Raw genomic sequence first — 16,521 nt, forward strand, 5'->3', positions numbered from 1 at the left:
AAGCTGACTCATATGGCCGGAATAGATCCCTTCCAGAACAAACAAAAGTGATTCAACTGTAATTAAAGAAACCTCATGCCAGCTGGCCCTATCAGGGCAAACACAGCTCTCTACGCCCTCTCTTTTCCTTTCCCTCCTAATCCCTGGGTTTGGCCATCCACAGTCACACACAAAACACAACACACACACACACACACACACACTCAAAACTCCCAACTCAAGCTAGACCTGAAATGAGGCAAACCTGAGGGCACAGCCTGCCTTCCTCATTGTGCAGTCCCTGGTTCTCCAGTGAACTTGGACTCTACCAGCTGCCGAAATGACTCATTCTTTCAAATTCATTCATTGTGTTAGGGAACTGGGAATCCTTTATCAAAACTGACATAATACTGACATTAAGCTAGTTAAATAAAAGACACCTAATTATAAACTGGGAGGAGCTCTATGCTGAAAACAAACTCAAGGGAGGGATGCCTGACGGACCTACTTCCATAGGCCGACCAGGAAAAGCTGCTGTGAGGAGGGGCATGTACACAGACATCCAGAGGATGAAAAGGACCAGCCATGGAAGAATGGAGGGAAGCTGGTGGGGACAGCATTTCAAGGAGAGGGAACACATGGGCAAAGGTCCTTAGGCAGCAAACACTGGCATATCTCCACAAGTGAAGGATAACCTTAACGGCTGAGGGGAATGACTGAGGGGGAAAATGGCAGAGATGCGGTTGGAGGCTGGGCATGCTGGCTCACACCTGTAATCCCAACATTTTGGGAGGCTGAGGCAGGAGGATCACCTGAGGTCGGGAGTTCGAGAGCAGCCTGACCTATGTGGAGAAACCCTGTCTCTACTAAAAATAAAAAATTAGCCAGGTGTGGTGGCACATGCCTGTAATCCTAGCTACTCAGGAGGCTGAGGTAAAAGAAAAACTTGAACCTGGGAGGTGAAGTTTGCAGTAAGCTGAGATCGTGGCATTGCACTCCAGCCTGGGCAACAGAGCAAAACTCCATCTCAAAAAAAAAAAGAGAGAGAAATGAGGTTGGCGACCTGGGCAAAGTTAGACCATGCAGGGCCTTGTAGGCCACGGTTAGGCAGAAACTTACCATAAGTGCCCTGGAACTGAGGTAACCTGTAGCTGAGAGAGTACTTACCAAATAACCATCTGCTCCCTCTCTCATACCCCTGCCTCCTTTGCAACTAGTCTGGGCCACATGACTGGTTCTAGCCAGAGTATTTTAAGTGGAGATACTATCCATCACTTCCTGGACAAAGCACTTAACAGCTAGTGAGCCTCTTCCATCCTTGTCTTCCCCGGCCACAGTGACCTTGGAAGCCACATGTTCTCGATGACATAGCTGGCTACAAGAAAGCAGGTGGCTGTGTGACCCATACTGGACTTCAGGTGAGTGGGAGATCAATATTTGTTGCATTGAGCAACTAGATTTCAAGGTTCATCTGTTACTGCAGCATAACCAAGCCTATCCTGGCTAATGCATCATCTCAGTATGTGTCCAAAACTTGCAACCGGAGGAACCTACTTGTAAGAGCTAAGCATCTGGCCACAGCAACCTCGGTTCAAATCTGAGTTAACGGCACCAAAAAAACCCAAAAAACAAAACAAACAAACCAAAAAAGAGAGCTAAGCATCTAGCAGGAGTTCAATAAAGGACGGTTTACTTCACCTCGGCTCTTACCCTTCCTCTCTGAAAAACTGAGGACTGGCCAGTCATGGTGGCTCATGTCTGTAATTCCAGCACTTTGGGAGGCTGAGGTGGGTGGATCATGAGGTCAGGAGTTTGAGACCAGCCTGGCCAATGTGGTGAAACCCTGTCTCTACTAAAAATACAAAAAAAACTAGCTGGGTGCAGTGGCATGCACCTGTAGTCCCAGCTACTTGGGAGGCTGAGGCAGGGGAATTGCTTGAACTCAGGAGTCAGAGGTTGCAGTGAACCGAGATTGTGCCACTGCACTCCAGCCTGGGCAATAGAGGGAGACTCTGTCTCAAAACCAAAAAACCAAAAAACCAAAAAAAAAACAAACAAACTGGGAACTGGTTTAGAGGCATTCCATACTCTGTTCATTCTAACACCACTCTCAAGAGACCAACAGTGATTAAAGCCTTACTTTTTTCCAATGGAATAATGCATACCTGGAAGGAAAAGGTCAAGTGACCTGTCCTGAGCCACTCAGCAATTAACTTTAAGAAAACCTCACCATCTCTTAGGCTTTGAACCTTCCAGTTTACAAGAAAAGCAGATAGGGCAATGTCTTCACCCATTTTCCAGATGGAAAAAGTGAGGCTTGATGCAAACCAGTAACCTACCCAAGAAGTGGGTAAGGTCAGACAGACCTGAATTCCCATGTTGGCCTCATCACTACGGGCTATGTGGCCTTGGGGCATTACTTAATCTCTGAGCCTCAGTTTCCCTTCTATACAATAGGGATAATAAGAGTTATGAGAAAAGACGCTTACCTGGCCAATATCAGGTGCTAAATACAAGCTACTACTAGAACCCAGGTGCCCTGACCCCTGGCCTGTGGAGTCTTGGCTCACAACGGTGCCACCTCCAGTGGCAAGTCTGCAGTGGGCCAGGGTCTGGATGTAGGCGTGTTCTGTTGTGCCCTAGCAGCTGGAAAGGGGCAGAGGTGGGGCAGCCTTCCAAGAGGACAGGCACATAAGCCCTGTCTGGACATGGCACAGCCCGGCCCCTTCCGGAGAAGAAGGGTTCCTTCTCTTCTGTTTCATTTTATGTAGCAGCCCCAAATTTTCCACTCATTGAGAGTGCAGCTCCAGGAAGGAAATGACTCTGGCTGAGATGCCAAACCCAAAGTTAGAAACTGTCAAGAGTTGCACAACCAAGAAGAAACTGCCTGAAAATTGTGAAACTGAAGACTCCCTGGAAGATGGTAGCAACAGATGGGAAGAGAAATCCTTGGTCACCTTCCAAATCCCCCCTGAAGTGTCTCCCTGTCCTACTCAGTTGACATCTAGAACCTCACAGGCCGGCCCCCTAGTCTAGCCCATGTGGCAGCCAAAACAAGGGGATACTCCCCAGTGGAAGCCCTCCAACATCTTCCCTTCACTCCCAGGTGAAAGCAAACGCTTGGCTGTGGCCTGCATGGAGCTGGGTGGCCCGACCCTGCCCTATCCCTAGCCACAGCCCATCCCTGGGCCTTTGTACATGCTGCTCCCCCTGGCTAGATGTGTCCATGTGATCCTTCACTTCTTAGTCCACTATTCCTTTGGAAGGAGGCTCAAATTTCACTACTTCAGGGAAACTTCCCCTGATGAGATCATATCTTCCCATCTTGGGCCCTGGGTGGTGGCTAACACCTGTAATCCCAGCACTTTGGGAGGCCGAGGCAGGCAGATCATGAGGTCAGGAGATCGAGACCAACCTGGCTAACACAGTGAAACCCTGTCTCTACTAAAAAAATACAAAAAATTAGTTGGGCATGGTGCCACGCGCCTGTAGTCCCAGCCACTTGGGAGTCTGAGGCAGAAAAATCACTTGAACACAGGAGGCGGAGGTTGCAGTGAGCTGAGATCGCGCCACTGCAATCCAACCTGAGCAACAGAGCAAGAGTCTGTCTCAAAAAAAAAAAAAAAATCCCCCTATCTTGCACTCTCCTACGTGCCCTCCCCACCTGACCTATATTTATCCTTTGAACACTCATACTGCAGTGGATGACATGCATCTGTGTGTTAGGTCCTTACAATTCATCTCTCACTGGACTGCAAGCTCCTTGAGGCCTGAGACCTTGGCTGTGTTTTCGTGATTGCATCCCCAGCATCTAGCACACAGCAGGCTCTCTGTAAACATATTTTTAGGCCAGGCACGGTGGCTCATTCCTGTAATCCCAGCACTTTGGGAGGCCAAGGTGGGTGGATCACCTGAGGTAAGGGATTCGAGACCAGCCTGGCCAACATGGCAAAACCCCATCTCTACTAAAAATACAAAAATTAGCTGGACCTGGTGGCGCACACCTGTAATCCCAGCTACTCAGAGGCTAAGGCACAAAGATCGCTTAAACCTGGGAGGCAGAGGTTGCAGTGAGCCGAGATTGAGCCACTGCAGTCCAGCCTGGGCGACAGAGCGAGACTCCATCTCAAAAAAAAAAAAAAAAGGTATTTTTAGTTCCTTATTAACTCTCTTTTCCAGCTCCTGCATATCTAACTCCCTGTGGCAGGGCCGAGGGAGAATTTCACCTCACAGGGCAGTGTACCTGGTTTCCAGCCTCCATCCTCAGAGCCAGAGCCATCTGCTCCCCACCATCTACAGGATCAGTGCCTAACCCAGCCTTTGGTGGCATTTAATCAGCTGTAGAGCTCAGCACTGATTATAGTGGATTCTCCTTTGCCTGGGAGCCACAGCTGGGATACTCACCTCTGCCTCAATTCCTGCTCTTAAGCCCCAAGACACCAGCATACAAGGTCTGGAACACGGTCCACAGTCCCCTCCTAAGCCTGGCCATCTGGAAAAATCCAGGTGATGTTGGGCCCTAGGCCCAGAAACAGACTCTGAATGCTGGTCTGAAGATACAAGTACTGCCCCTGACCCCCTAGGTTCTCCACCATGGGGCTTCCCTGAGATGCCCAGCACCATCACCATGGTCACCATTTCCCCAGAGCAGTGACTCACAAAGTATATTGATCTCATATTAGTAAGTATCAAATGAAAAGGAGTACCATGGTCAAATATGAATGGGAAACAACGGCCTGAATAAGTTTCCTTGCTGCAGGACTTATCAGAGCCTTCACGGTTGGTGTGCATTGTAAATCTCCAAAGGTGGAGGCACTGATAAAGTATGCGTGGTTTCCAGAGTTTAGTTATTTATGGACCCTTTTGTTTGCAGCAGGGTATCTTGCTGGACCACTCTTCTGAGGCACGTGGTGTGGGAAATGCTGCTCTAGACCATGACCTGCCACTGCAGATGCCCTGTATATGTCATACTCTCCCCATCATAATGAGGCAGCTTTCAACTAGGACGCAAAGGCAGCATTCCCCTTTCCTGTCTGACCCAGAGAGTGAATCTTCATCCAAGACCCAGTTCTTCCCTGGAGGCTCAGTGGTCACAACATTCACAAATCACTATTTTTCAGCTAGTCGTTGCCAGAAGATGGGAGGTGAAACTGAAGAGGAGAGGATAAAAAAAGGGCTTCATCTTACAAAATGGGGCATTGGGAGACATTGCCTATAGCTTACGGAAGAAATGTAAGTATATTTGTTAACATTGCAAAGCCAACCTATAGAGGGACTAAAAATAGTGATACAGGTGGAATAGCCCTAATCTGAAACCCTGAAATCCAAAATACTCCAAAATCCAAAACTTTATGAGTAGCAACATGACACTCAAAAGAAATGCTCATTGGAGCATTTCAGATATTGGATTTTCAAATTAGGGATGCTCAGCCACTAAGGATATAATGCAAAAATTCCAAAATCTGAAAAAAAAAATTAGCTGGGCATGGTGACTTGCACCTATAGTCCTAGCTACTTGGGAGCTGAGGCAAGAGGACTGCTTGAGCCCAAGAGTTCAAGACAGCAGTGAGCTATGATTGCACCACTGCATTCCAGCCTGGGCAACACAGCAAGACCCTGTCTCTATTAAAAAAAAAAATAGGTAAGAAAAAAAACGAAGACCCAGAATGTAGCTAACAATCCAAGTCAACTAAGAATCCCCATTTTGGGGGATCTCAAGAGTCAGCCTCAGCAGCAGGGAAGACCATGGTACCAACCTTTCTAATGATCTAATCTCTGCTCCACCTTTCTCAGTTCTACTACTGACCCTCAGAAGAGGTTCTCTGCCAAATACAGAGAGTTCAAAGGCAAAAGTCAAATCAAGAGTGCTGGCTTTCCATCCAACTTACTCTTTCAGGCAGCTTCAAGGGAGCTCCAGGTAAGCTCGTTAAACTGGGGAATGAGTCGGGGGAGACTGAGCGCAGAAGCCAGGAAGTAACAGACCAAACACTTCAGGGCTAAGAATTAAGATGTGTCTTGCCGGGCGAGGTGGCTCATGCCTGTAATCCCAGCACTTTGGGAGGCCGAGGTGCGTGGATCACCTGAGGTCAGGAGTTCAAGACCAGCCTGACCAACATGGAGAAACCCCATCTCTACTAAAAATACAAAAATAGTCGGGCATGGTGGCACACACCTGTAATCCCAGCTACTCAGGAGGCTGAGGCAAGAGAATCTCTCGAACCCAGGAGATGGAGGTAGCAGTGAGCCGAGATCACACCGTTGCACTCCAGCCTGGGCAACAAGAGTAAAACTCCACCTCAAAAAAAAAAAAGATGTGTCTAGGCTGGTTCTTTGGCTGTGATTACCACACAGCAGAACTGATTAGAAGCCAAGAGAGCAGAAGCTTACCGTTTTTTGACAGAATTGAGTTGCCAAAGAAACCACAGCTGAATCTGATAAAAGCTGGTGATGACTTGACTCCTGCAGCTCCACTCAAGCCCCCAAACCCACACCAGCAGGAGGTGGTTTGTGAAAGCCAAGTAGCCCTAAATGAAAGCACATTCTCTCCAGTTCCATTCAGATAAGGCCACAGAGAATAATGAACATGGAAGCCACTTCCCCTGCCTCTTAAGACAGCCAGAAATCACGGAGGACTAGCTATCAGAGCAGTGTTTTGTTTTTTTTTTTTTTTTCAGACGGAGTCTTGCTCTGTCACCCAGGCTAGAGTGCAGTGGCACATTCTCAGCTTACTGCAACCTCCACCTCCCTGCAACCTCTGCCTCCCAGGTTCAAATGATTCTCTTGCCTCAGCCTCTCAAGTAGCTTAGATTACAGGCACTCACCATCACACCTGGCTAATTTTTGTATTTCCATTTATTTTTGAGACAGAGTGTCACTGTGTTGGCCCAGGCTGGAGTGCAGTGGCATGATCTTGGCTCACTGCAACCTCCGCCTCCCAGGTTCAAGCGATTCTCCTGCCTCAGCCTCCTGAGAGGCTGGGATTACAGGTGTGAGCCTTGCATAATTTTTCTATTTTTACCTAATTACACCTTGCCTAATTTTTGTATTTTTAGTAGAGACAGGGTTTCGCCATGTTGGCCAGGCTGGTTTCGAACTCCTGACCTCAAGTGATCCAACCATCTCGGCCTCCCAATGTGCTAGGATTACAGGTGTGCCCGGCCAGAGCAGTGGTTCTTAAACCTCAAGGTGCATCAGAATCACCTGGGGGGGGCTTAAGCCAGACTGCTGGACCTCGCCCCTAGTTTCTGAATCAGCAGATGAAGTGGGGCCCAATAATTTGCATTTCTAACAAGTTCCCAGGTAATACTGACGCTTAGGATGCTTTGAGAATCACTGATCACTGAGAACCAAAGGCTGCAGGACGGGCCAAGCAAAGAACTTACTCCTTTAACAGGGAATGGAGTTTTACAATTGTTTTGTTGACTGCTATAGACAAGAAACTACCTCGTGTTTCTCATCTAAAATGGGAGTTTTTATTGTGGCTTCCTGTTCAAATTCCACCTTTGAATTTGGCTGTGCTGGGGGAAGGGGATACAGAAAACGTCTCTTTGGTTGAGAGGCCCTGGGTCACTGGGGCCATTAAAGAAGGCTACACATCACCCACACATCCCAGACTTGCCCTAAAGGAGGTAGCTACTTAGGCCCCCAGGCCTGTCTCCCTTGTGGAAAGCAGACATTTTATGCATGTCAACATAAGTGTATATGGATATCTGCTTGGCCACAAGGAATTATGGCAGAAACTGCTAATCGTCCCTCCAATACTGATTTCCTCCTTTTCTAGAGTACTAGAGCTTCAGTTGTACACATAACCTTCCAGCTAAAGATGACATTTCCCAGCCTCCCTCAGAAGCAGGTGTGGTTCTGTGACCAGGTTCTGGCCAATAGCTCGCGAGGGAAAGTAAGTGAGCAACTCCCTGGTCGTGTCCTTAAAAGAAGAGGAGCATGCCTACACTTTCCCTCTTTTCCCCTTCTTTCTGGCTGGGATGTGCATGTGGGGGCACAGAGGGGCCATCTCAGCCGTGAGAAGCCTTGTGTCCACGCTGACAGAATGATAAAGAAGACACAGTCTGGGCCTCAACACCACGGAGCTGCCACATGAGCCCAGGGCAGCCCGGCAGTCACAGGAGAAGGAAATGAACACCGTCTTCTCTCAGCCACTGTGGTCTGTGCTTCTTTAACAGCAGTGAACCTGGAAGGCTAATACAGGGGACCAAGATGTGGATGGTTAAAAGAGGAAAAAGGGGCTGACCCTGGCCAGCAGATTTGCTAGGGCAAGGAATGGGTAGCTGCTTGCTGTTCTAAGCCTTCTGTACTGATTCATTCTAATTCTTAGAATATTCAGCGTTTGACAAATTAAATAACTATGGCCTTGGCAACTAAGGCTGAGGAAATATCAAGCAACAGAGACCCACAGACCCAGTCCTCTACCCGTTCAGACCAGAAGCCACCGCAGTCCACAATTTCAAGAGGCTGTGCACAAACATGGCCCCCAGTGGGCCCTAATCGTACCACTGAGTTCAAGCATGGCCTTCAAAAGGCCACAGTCACATACAGGCACATGCCCTGGAGAAGTCAGTCCCTGAGGAAGCCACTTCATGTCAAGGACTTTTAATATGTGGGGTTTTCAAGTACTGTTTTCTTTAAATTTATTGTTAATGCCCTTTAAGAGGTGGGGGGCATCTGGCCAGGCACGGTGGCTCAGGCCTGTAATCCCAGCATTTTGGGAGACCAACGTGGGTGGATCACAAGGTCAGGAGTTCCAGATCAGCCTAGCCAATATGGGGAAACCCTTTCTCTAGTAAAAATACAAAAAATTAGCTGGACATGGTAGTGCGCGCCTATAGTCCCAGCTGCTCAAGAGGCTGAGACAGGAGACTCTATTGAACCCAGGAGGTAGAGCTTGTAGTGAGCCAAGATCGTGCCACTGCACTCCAGCACGGGTGACAGAGCAAGACTCCATCTCAAAAGCAAAATAGTGGGCATCTGTTTGAACTACTATGGAAATAACAACAACAAAGAAAAATAAAGGGTCAGGCACGGTGGCTCTGCCTTTAATCCCAGCACTTTGGGAGGCTGAGGTGGGATCACCTGAGGTCAGGAGTTCGAAACCAACCTGGCCAACATGGTGAAACCTGTCTTTACTAAAAATACAAAAATTAGCCAGGTGTGGTGGAGCATGCCTGGAATCCCAGCTATTTGGGAGACTGAGGCAAGCGAATCGCTTTGAACCTGGGAGGTGGAGGTTGCAGTGAGCTGAGATCACGCCATTGCACTCCACCCTGGGCGACAGAGCAAGACTCTGTCAAAAAATAAATGAATAAATAAAATAAAATAAATACAGCAGTGGGCAGAGATCAGGTTCCCAAACTGTCAGAGACAATGAGCTAGTTCATAACCAGTCCTAAGCGAGTGAGTGCAAAGGCACGTTTAACTGACGTGAAGCAGTTGGGAAGGGAAGAGGCTTTGAACAGACAGAATGAGAAATTTAAAATGCTTCTCTATATTCACCTCCAAAAAGTGACAAGGATTTACAGCACTTTTTTCTAATAAAAAAAAAAAAGATACAGAAAGGGGAAGTGCCTTGCCTGAGAATTCAAACCAATAGTAACACACCACACGACCCCCATAACAAAAGAACAGCAGGGATTTTGTGGACGTGGAAACCAGCCTTAATCATTCTTCCTCAGGCAATTTTGATCAGCAGGGCTAAGAGGAAGAAACAGGAGGTCTGGGAACAAGAAAGGAGGGTAGAGGTGGTGAGAACAGGAGAGCACAGATCTTGAGTAAAGTTCTTTTTTTTTTTTGAGACTCTGCAACCTCCGCCTCCCAGGTTCAAGCAATTCTCCTGCCTCAGCCTTCTGAATAGCTGGGATTACAGGCATGCGAAACCATGCCCGACCAATTTTTTTGTATTTTAAGTAAAGGTGGGGTTTCTCCATGTTGGTCAGGTTGGTCTCGAACTCTCAACCACAGGTGATCCACCTGCCTCGGCCTCCCAAAGTGCTGGGATTATAGGCATGAGCCACCTCATCCCACCAATCTTAAGTTCTAAGCAGAACAGAGGCCAACAGGCAAAAGTATCACTAGTGTTTCCTTGACACGAAAGGACTGCGCTCAGAGGCAACTGGTGCAGCTGAATCTCCCATGTGGAAGCTAAGTAGGACTGCTGAGGGGGATGGTGCATGCCTGTAATGCCGCACTTGAGAGGCTGAGGTGGGCAGATCACCTGAGGCCAGGAGCTAGAGACCAGCTTGGCCAACATGGTGAAACCCTGTCTCTATTAAAAATACAAAAATTAGCTGGGTGTGGTGGCAGGCACCTGTAATCCCAGCTACTAAGGAGGCTGAGGCAGGAGAATTGCTTGAACCCAGGAGGTGGAGGTTGCAGTGAGCCAAGATCATTCCGCTGCACTCCAGCCTGGGTGACAGAGTAAGACTCGGTCTCAAAAAAAAAGAAGCTAAGCAGGATGGCTCTGGATCCAGACTGCTTGAGTATGACCTTCACCCCTTGGCCATTCATGGCCAGGTTCCTTGGGTGGAGAAGGGGCTTCTTTGAGCAGACCCTTGGGGAGTGCCAGCACCTCAAAAGTGCTCAGTGTTCCCCTAAAAAGGTGTCACACTGAGATGAGCGTATTTCTGGAAATTTCGCACTCTATTGTTTGTTGGCCTCACATTGCTAAGAATCTGTATGAGATTAGTCAACAAGTTTTGACATCAATGGTGAGTGTCCAACCAGAGGCTGTGTCTCAAGCCCTGGTGCTTCTCTGCTTTCAGGCATCGGGACTCCCCTGCAACCTCTGAGCCTGAGCTGCAGGGGCTACACTGCGGTCTGGTACCAGCTCCCCCCCACACCGGCTCCCCTCTCCACTGTGGACTTGGCTGGAACTCCCGCCCCTGCTCCTGACTACGCTTGAGCTGGACAATGATGGGGTCAAGAGGTCCAGGGCCCAGGGAAAGGAAGGGACTTGTCCAGAGCCACACAACCAAGGATGAGCCTGAACTGAAACTCAGCCCACCACCCACCATTGCACTGTGAAACCACCTGGCCTCTCTGGCAGGCCAGAATGAGGATATGGCCTTCAGGGTATTAACCTAAATAACAAACAAGGAGAGGCTCTCTACAAGAAAATGCTGCTTACTCAGGAATAGGGCATCGGAATGAGAGTACACGTGCCATAGTAAACTAAGTGTATCCAGAAAGGTTTTTCAAAGAAAAACTGAGGAGGATGACATAACTGTATTTTTTTTTTTTTTTTTGAGACGGAGTTTCGCTCTTGTTACCCAGGCTGGAGTGCAATGGTGCGATCTCGGCTCACCGCAACCTCCGTCCACCTCCTGGGTTCAGGCAATTCTCCTGCCTCAGCCTCCTGAGTAGCTGGGATTACAGGGATGCGCCACCACGCCCAGCTAATTTTTTGTATTTTTAGTAGAGACGGGGTTTCACCATGTTGACCAGGATGGTCTCGATCTGTTGACCTCGTGATCCACTCGCCTTGGCCTCCGACATAACTGTTTTAAGGTAATTGTCCTTGGATAACAAGGGTGATACCAGTCTCCCAGGTCAGACAGGCATTTGCTGGACAGATGTCCTCGCAGAAGTATTTTTTTGTGTGTGGCTGTGATGGTCTTTATGTAAGGTTGTGGTTTTTATAGAGTTGTCCATGACAGTTATTATTGTCAGGCATTTATGCATGACAGTCCTCCTTCATGGCCTTCCCCAGCTCTATTTGTCAGGGTTATTTTTTCTTTTTTTTGAGACGGAGTCTCGCTCTGTCGCCCTGGCTGGAGTGCAGTGGTGCATTCTCAGCTCACTGCAACCTCTACCTCTCAGGTTCAAGCAGTTCTCCTGTCTCAGCCTCCTGAGTAGCTGGGATTACAGGTGTGTGCCACTGTACCCAGCTAATTTTTTTGTATTTTTAGTAGGGACAGGGTTTCATCATGTTGATCTGGCTGATTTTGAACTCCTGACCTCAAATGATCTGCCTACCTCAGCCTCCCAAAGTGCTAGGATTACAGGTGTGAGCCACCACACCTAGCCAAGTGTTTTTTTTTTTTTTGACACAAAATGATTCCATGTTGATTCTGACAACTTTTGCAGGGGGAATGTAAGGAGAGGAACAGCAGCAGCTCAGGAGAACCAGGCAGGGAGGGGTTCAGGTGGGTTCCAGGAGTGGATAGGCTGTGGCCTGGGCAGTGACCCCCTCCACTCTGAGGAGGAAGGTGGGCTTAGTTAGGCAGCAGAAGTCCGCAGGGTGGGGAGGGCCATGACTCAGCAGGAGCCACCACTATGTGGGGACACAGGGGAGTCATGCTGGAGCGTCACTCACACTGGGAGCCAGATTGCCCCATTCTCTGCCCCAGACAGGAAAGCCTGGAAAGTCACTTGGCAGCTGAAGGAAGGAGATGCTCTAGCTGCCCCACTGGCCTCCCTGTGCCTGGTGTGGTCTGCCCCACAATGCCCCCAAAAGCCCAGCCTGGGCTGGAGTTCTAGATCTTTCCACCTGCAGGGCCACCCCAGCATCCCCTGCTCTCCTGGTTTATCCCAGAGGGTGGCGCTCTCTAGGCCCCTACCCTCAGGCCTTTGTTCCCAGTCCCTCCTCCTGGAAGCCATCCTTGATTCCAGAAGACCTGAGGGATAGGCAGGTGCTGAACCTGGTATCCTGGTCCAACCAGGTGGTTCCCAGCTCAGGAATCCCAGACAGGACAGCTCTTCCCTGGGTGTCTGGGGCTCCCACCACTGGCTCCCCAGGCAGCTTGCACATGCCGGCCCCTCTCTCCTGGGCTCTTACCCAATGCGTCACATGGCTGTCTTCTTCCTATTCCTCCAGGTTCATGTCCTCACACTGGCCTTCCTTGACCCCCTGTCCTAGGAGGCTCCCCTATCTGGTCACTGTGTCTTGCCTGCCCATTTCTTTACTTGTTTTCCTGTGCATTAACTGTCTCCTCACAAGACTGTGCCCTTGTGAGGGCAGAGTTGCTTTGCCTGTATTATATTCCAGAACTTAGGACAGCACCAGGCAGGTGCTCAGTTAAGTACCTGCAGAAGACTGGCCCCCTGCCCCACACTGAGGGGGTCTCTTTGGGGATGTGAGGAGGGGTAGGGGTAGCCAGACCCCTCTTCCCCCTGCCTTCTGCCAAGCGCCGGCTGAACACCAGGTACTTGACATTCTGCTCAACTTCACAGCCACCCTTCATGGTAGGGAGGTACTACCAGCTAAATATGTCCCCACAACACGTGATCCTATTCTTTCAGAGGACAGTAATTCATTAATACTGATATCAATATCAATCAACACTTAAAATTTAAAAAAAATGGCTACACTTACATGTGTGCAAAACAGGCTCTATACGTCCAAGGGAGTGTATCATGACACTATACAGAAGAGAAAAATGGCCAGGCATGGTAGCTCACACCTGTAATCCCAGCACTTTGGGAGGTCAAGGTGGGTGAATCACCTGATGTCAGGAATTCAAGACCAGCCTGGACAATATAGTGAAACCCCATCTCTACTAAAAATACAAAAAGTTGGCTGGGCATGGTGGCTCACACATATAATCCCAGCACTTTGGGAGGCCAAGGCAGGTGGATCATTTGAGGTCAGGAGTTTGAGACCAGCTTAGCCAACATAGTGAAACCCTATCTCTACTAAAAATACAACAATTAGGCGGGCATGGTGGTGGGTGCCTGTGGTCCTAGCTACTCAGGAAGCTGAAGCAGGAGAATTGCTTGAACCCAGGAGGCGGAGGCTGCAGTGAGCCAAGATCTCACCATTGCACTCCAGCCTGGGTAACAGAGCGAGACTCCATATGGAAAAAAAAAAAAAAAAAAAAAAAAAAAGCTGGGCCTGGTAGCAGATGCCTGTAATCCCAGCTACTTGGGAGGCTGAGGCCGGAGAATCGCTTGAATATGGGAGGTGGAGGTTGCGGTGAACTGAGATCACACCACTGCACTCCAGCCTGGGTGATAGAGAGAAACTTCATCTCAAAAAAAAAAAAAAAAAAAGAACCAAACAATGCTAGAAGGAACGTAAACGCCTCTCAATAGGGGCAAACTAAACAAATCATGGAACATCTGTCAAAGGAATACAATGTAGCTATTAGAAAGAACGTGTCAATTGTCAATATGAAACAGTCCCCAAGGTCTATTGCTAGGTGAAAAAAAAATTCACAATAGTACATGGTGTGCTACTATCTGTATCAAAAGGGGGTTGCAGGCAGGGTGAGGTGACTTATGCCTGCAATCCCAGTACTTTGGGAGGCCAAGGCAGGAGGATCACTTGAGGCCAGGAGTTCAAGACCAGCCTCAATCTCTACAAAAAAAATGAAAAATGAGTCAGGCATGGTGGCATGTGCCTTTAGTCCCAATTAGGAAGTTGAGGCAGGAGGATCACTTGAGCCCAGGACATCAAGGCTGCAATGAGTTTTGATCACACTACTGCTCTCCAGCCTGGGCAACAGACCAATACCCTGTCTAAAAAAAAGAAAAGTTTTTTAAAAAGGGATTACAGATACCTAATATCCTTGCTCATGCAGAGCATGAGCAATTTCTGATTATTTGTTACCAGTCATTACTTCTTGGGATGTAAAGTGGGGAAAGGATGACAATATGAATCATTTTTACTGCAGGCTTTTTTGAATTTTTGTTATAGTTATTGAAGTTTTTAAAATTAACTAATGTATTTATTTTTTAAACAGCCCAAATTTAAAAGGTACGAAACAATTTACGGTGAAGTCTCCCTCCTCCAACACTGTGTTCTCTGGCCGCCACAGGTAACCATTGTTATCAGTTTCTTTCTTTTTTTTTTTTTTAGAGATGGAGTCTTGGTCTTGTCACCCAGGATGAAGTGCAGTGGCACAATTCCAGCTCACTGCAAACTCCGCCTCCCGAGTTCAAGTGATTTTCCTGCCTCAGCCTCCTGAGTACCTGGGATTACAGGCACACACCACCACACCTGGCTAATTTTGTACTTTTAGTAGAGATAGAGTTTCATCATGTTAGCCAGGCTGGTCTCGAATTCCTGACCTTAGGTGATTCGCCCACCTTGGCCTCCCAAAGTGCTGGGATTACAAGTGTGATCCACAGCACTCGGCCTGTTAACAGTTTCTTACATGCACGGTAAACTCACTCATTAGATTAGTTTTTTTAATTAAAAGAGGAAAAAAATGTTAAGGCCAGAGAGTACAGCTCACACAAATGGAAACTGCTCAGGAGCATGATGGGCCTCACCCAGGGAGGACCCTCAGTTACTCACAGTTCAGGATGATCTGGGCAGCCCGGTAGAGCTCCAGGTGGCACAGGAGGTCCACAAGCTGCTGGACTGTGGCCTGCCGCATGCCCCACCACCACAGCAGCTCCCTCGTGATGCTCACGCCCTGCACCCGCTCCATGGACTTGATCTTCCGCAGCTGGGTCAGGTCTGTGATCACGTAGGAGGCTGGAACGGAGGGAGAGGACCCTGCTTAGAGTCAAAGAGGCAGTCCCTCCAGGAGAGGTCCCCACGCTAGCTGCTAGCTGGGTTTTTCCAGGACATCCTCCTCAAATGCCCCCTTCACACTGGAAACACCACGGTAAGCTGAGGTCCACAGGTGGCCCAAGTTACAATGCTGACTCTGCTGGACACCCATGGGGTCCAGTACACAAGACTTGGCAGAAAGACCACAGGACAGGAGGGTCCAAGGCTTGAGCACTGGCTGCTGCTATGCCTGGGGCAGTCAGCGTGCCTGGGGGAGTCTCAGTGAGTACCAGCTCTGCCTGCCTCCCCTTCTAGATGGAAGGTCCATATAGGCAGGGAGCGCTACCTGTTTGGTTCACTGTTACTTCCCCAGAATTGAGAATAGTGCCTGGCTCAGAGTGGAGGCGGGGCCAGGACGAGGGTGAGTCAGGCGAGGCACCTAAGGAAGGAAAATGCAGGAGGCGCTGACTTTTAGGTGGCACCGCAGGACCCTGAGCATCCGAGCCTCCTTACATTTTGTCCTGGGCATCTCATTCCTCTCAGCTAAGTCCCAGTCCTGGTCAGGGGAACTCAACAAGCATGTGAGGCTGGGTGCAGCAGCTCAAACCTGTAATTCCAACACTTTAGGAGGCCGAGGAGGGATTGCTGGAGCTCAAGACTTCAAGATCAGCCTGGGCAACATAGCAAGACCCTGTCTTTACAAAAAATAAACAAAGTAGCTAAGCATGGTGGCATGCATCTATAGTCTCAGCTACTCAGGAGGCTGAAATGGGAGGATCACTTAAGCCCAAGAGTTGGAGGCTGCAGCAAGCCACGATGATGTCACTGCACTCCAGCCTGGGCAACAGAGCAAGACCTTGTCTCCAAAAACAAACAGAAAAAGCTATGGTACGTGAATGATTGAATGAAAAAACACAAACCTATGCCACATTGTCTTCAGAGAACTGTGACAAGGATCAAGAAAGCCATGTATACAAAAACACTTTGCCACTTCTGAACTAAGGGTCAAAACTTGCAGGGCGCTACCACTGGTAACAATAAAAATAAAATGCATTCTTTCTTTTCATGTTTTACCATAAAATTAATGGTTG

At 48.7% G+C, this 16,521-nt stretch overlaps 1 protein-coding gene across 1 annotated transcript in view; it reads right to left on the bottom strand.

Moving 5' to 3' along the window:
- The window catches only part of IRAK2 (interleukin 1 receptor associated kinase 2), a 74,143-nt gene that overhangs the window by 50,354 nt on the left and 7,268 nt on the right, over window positions 1–16,521 (bottom strand). Inside the window, exon 2 of the mRNA XM_064361992.1 lies at window positions 15,230–15,412. Within this exon, the coding sequence (XP_064218062.1) occupies window positions 15,230–15,412 (183 nt within the window). The remainder of the gene's footprint in view (window positions 1–15,229; window positions 15,413–16,521) is intronic.

Source organism: Aotus nancymaae, unplaced genomic scaffold (genome assembly GCF_030222135.1).
Source record: "Aotus nancymaae isolate 86718 unplaced genomic scaffold, 86718_ANA_hifiasm-v0.15.2.pri h1tg000046l, whole genome shotgun sequence".
NCBI classification, from domain to species: Eukaryota; Metazoa; Chordata; class Mammalia; order Primates; family Aotidae; genus Aotus; species Aotus nancymaae.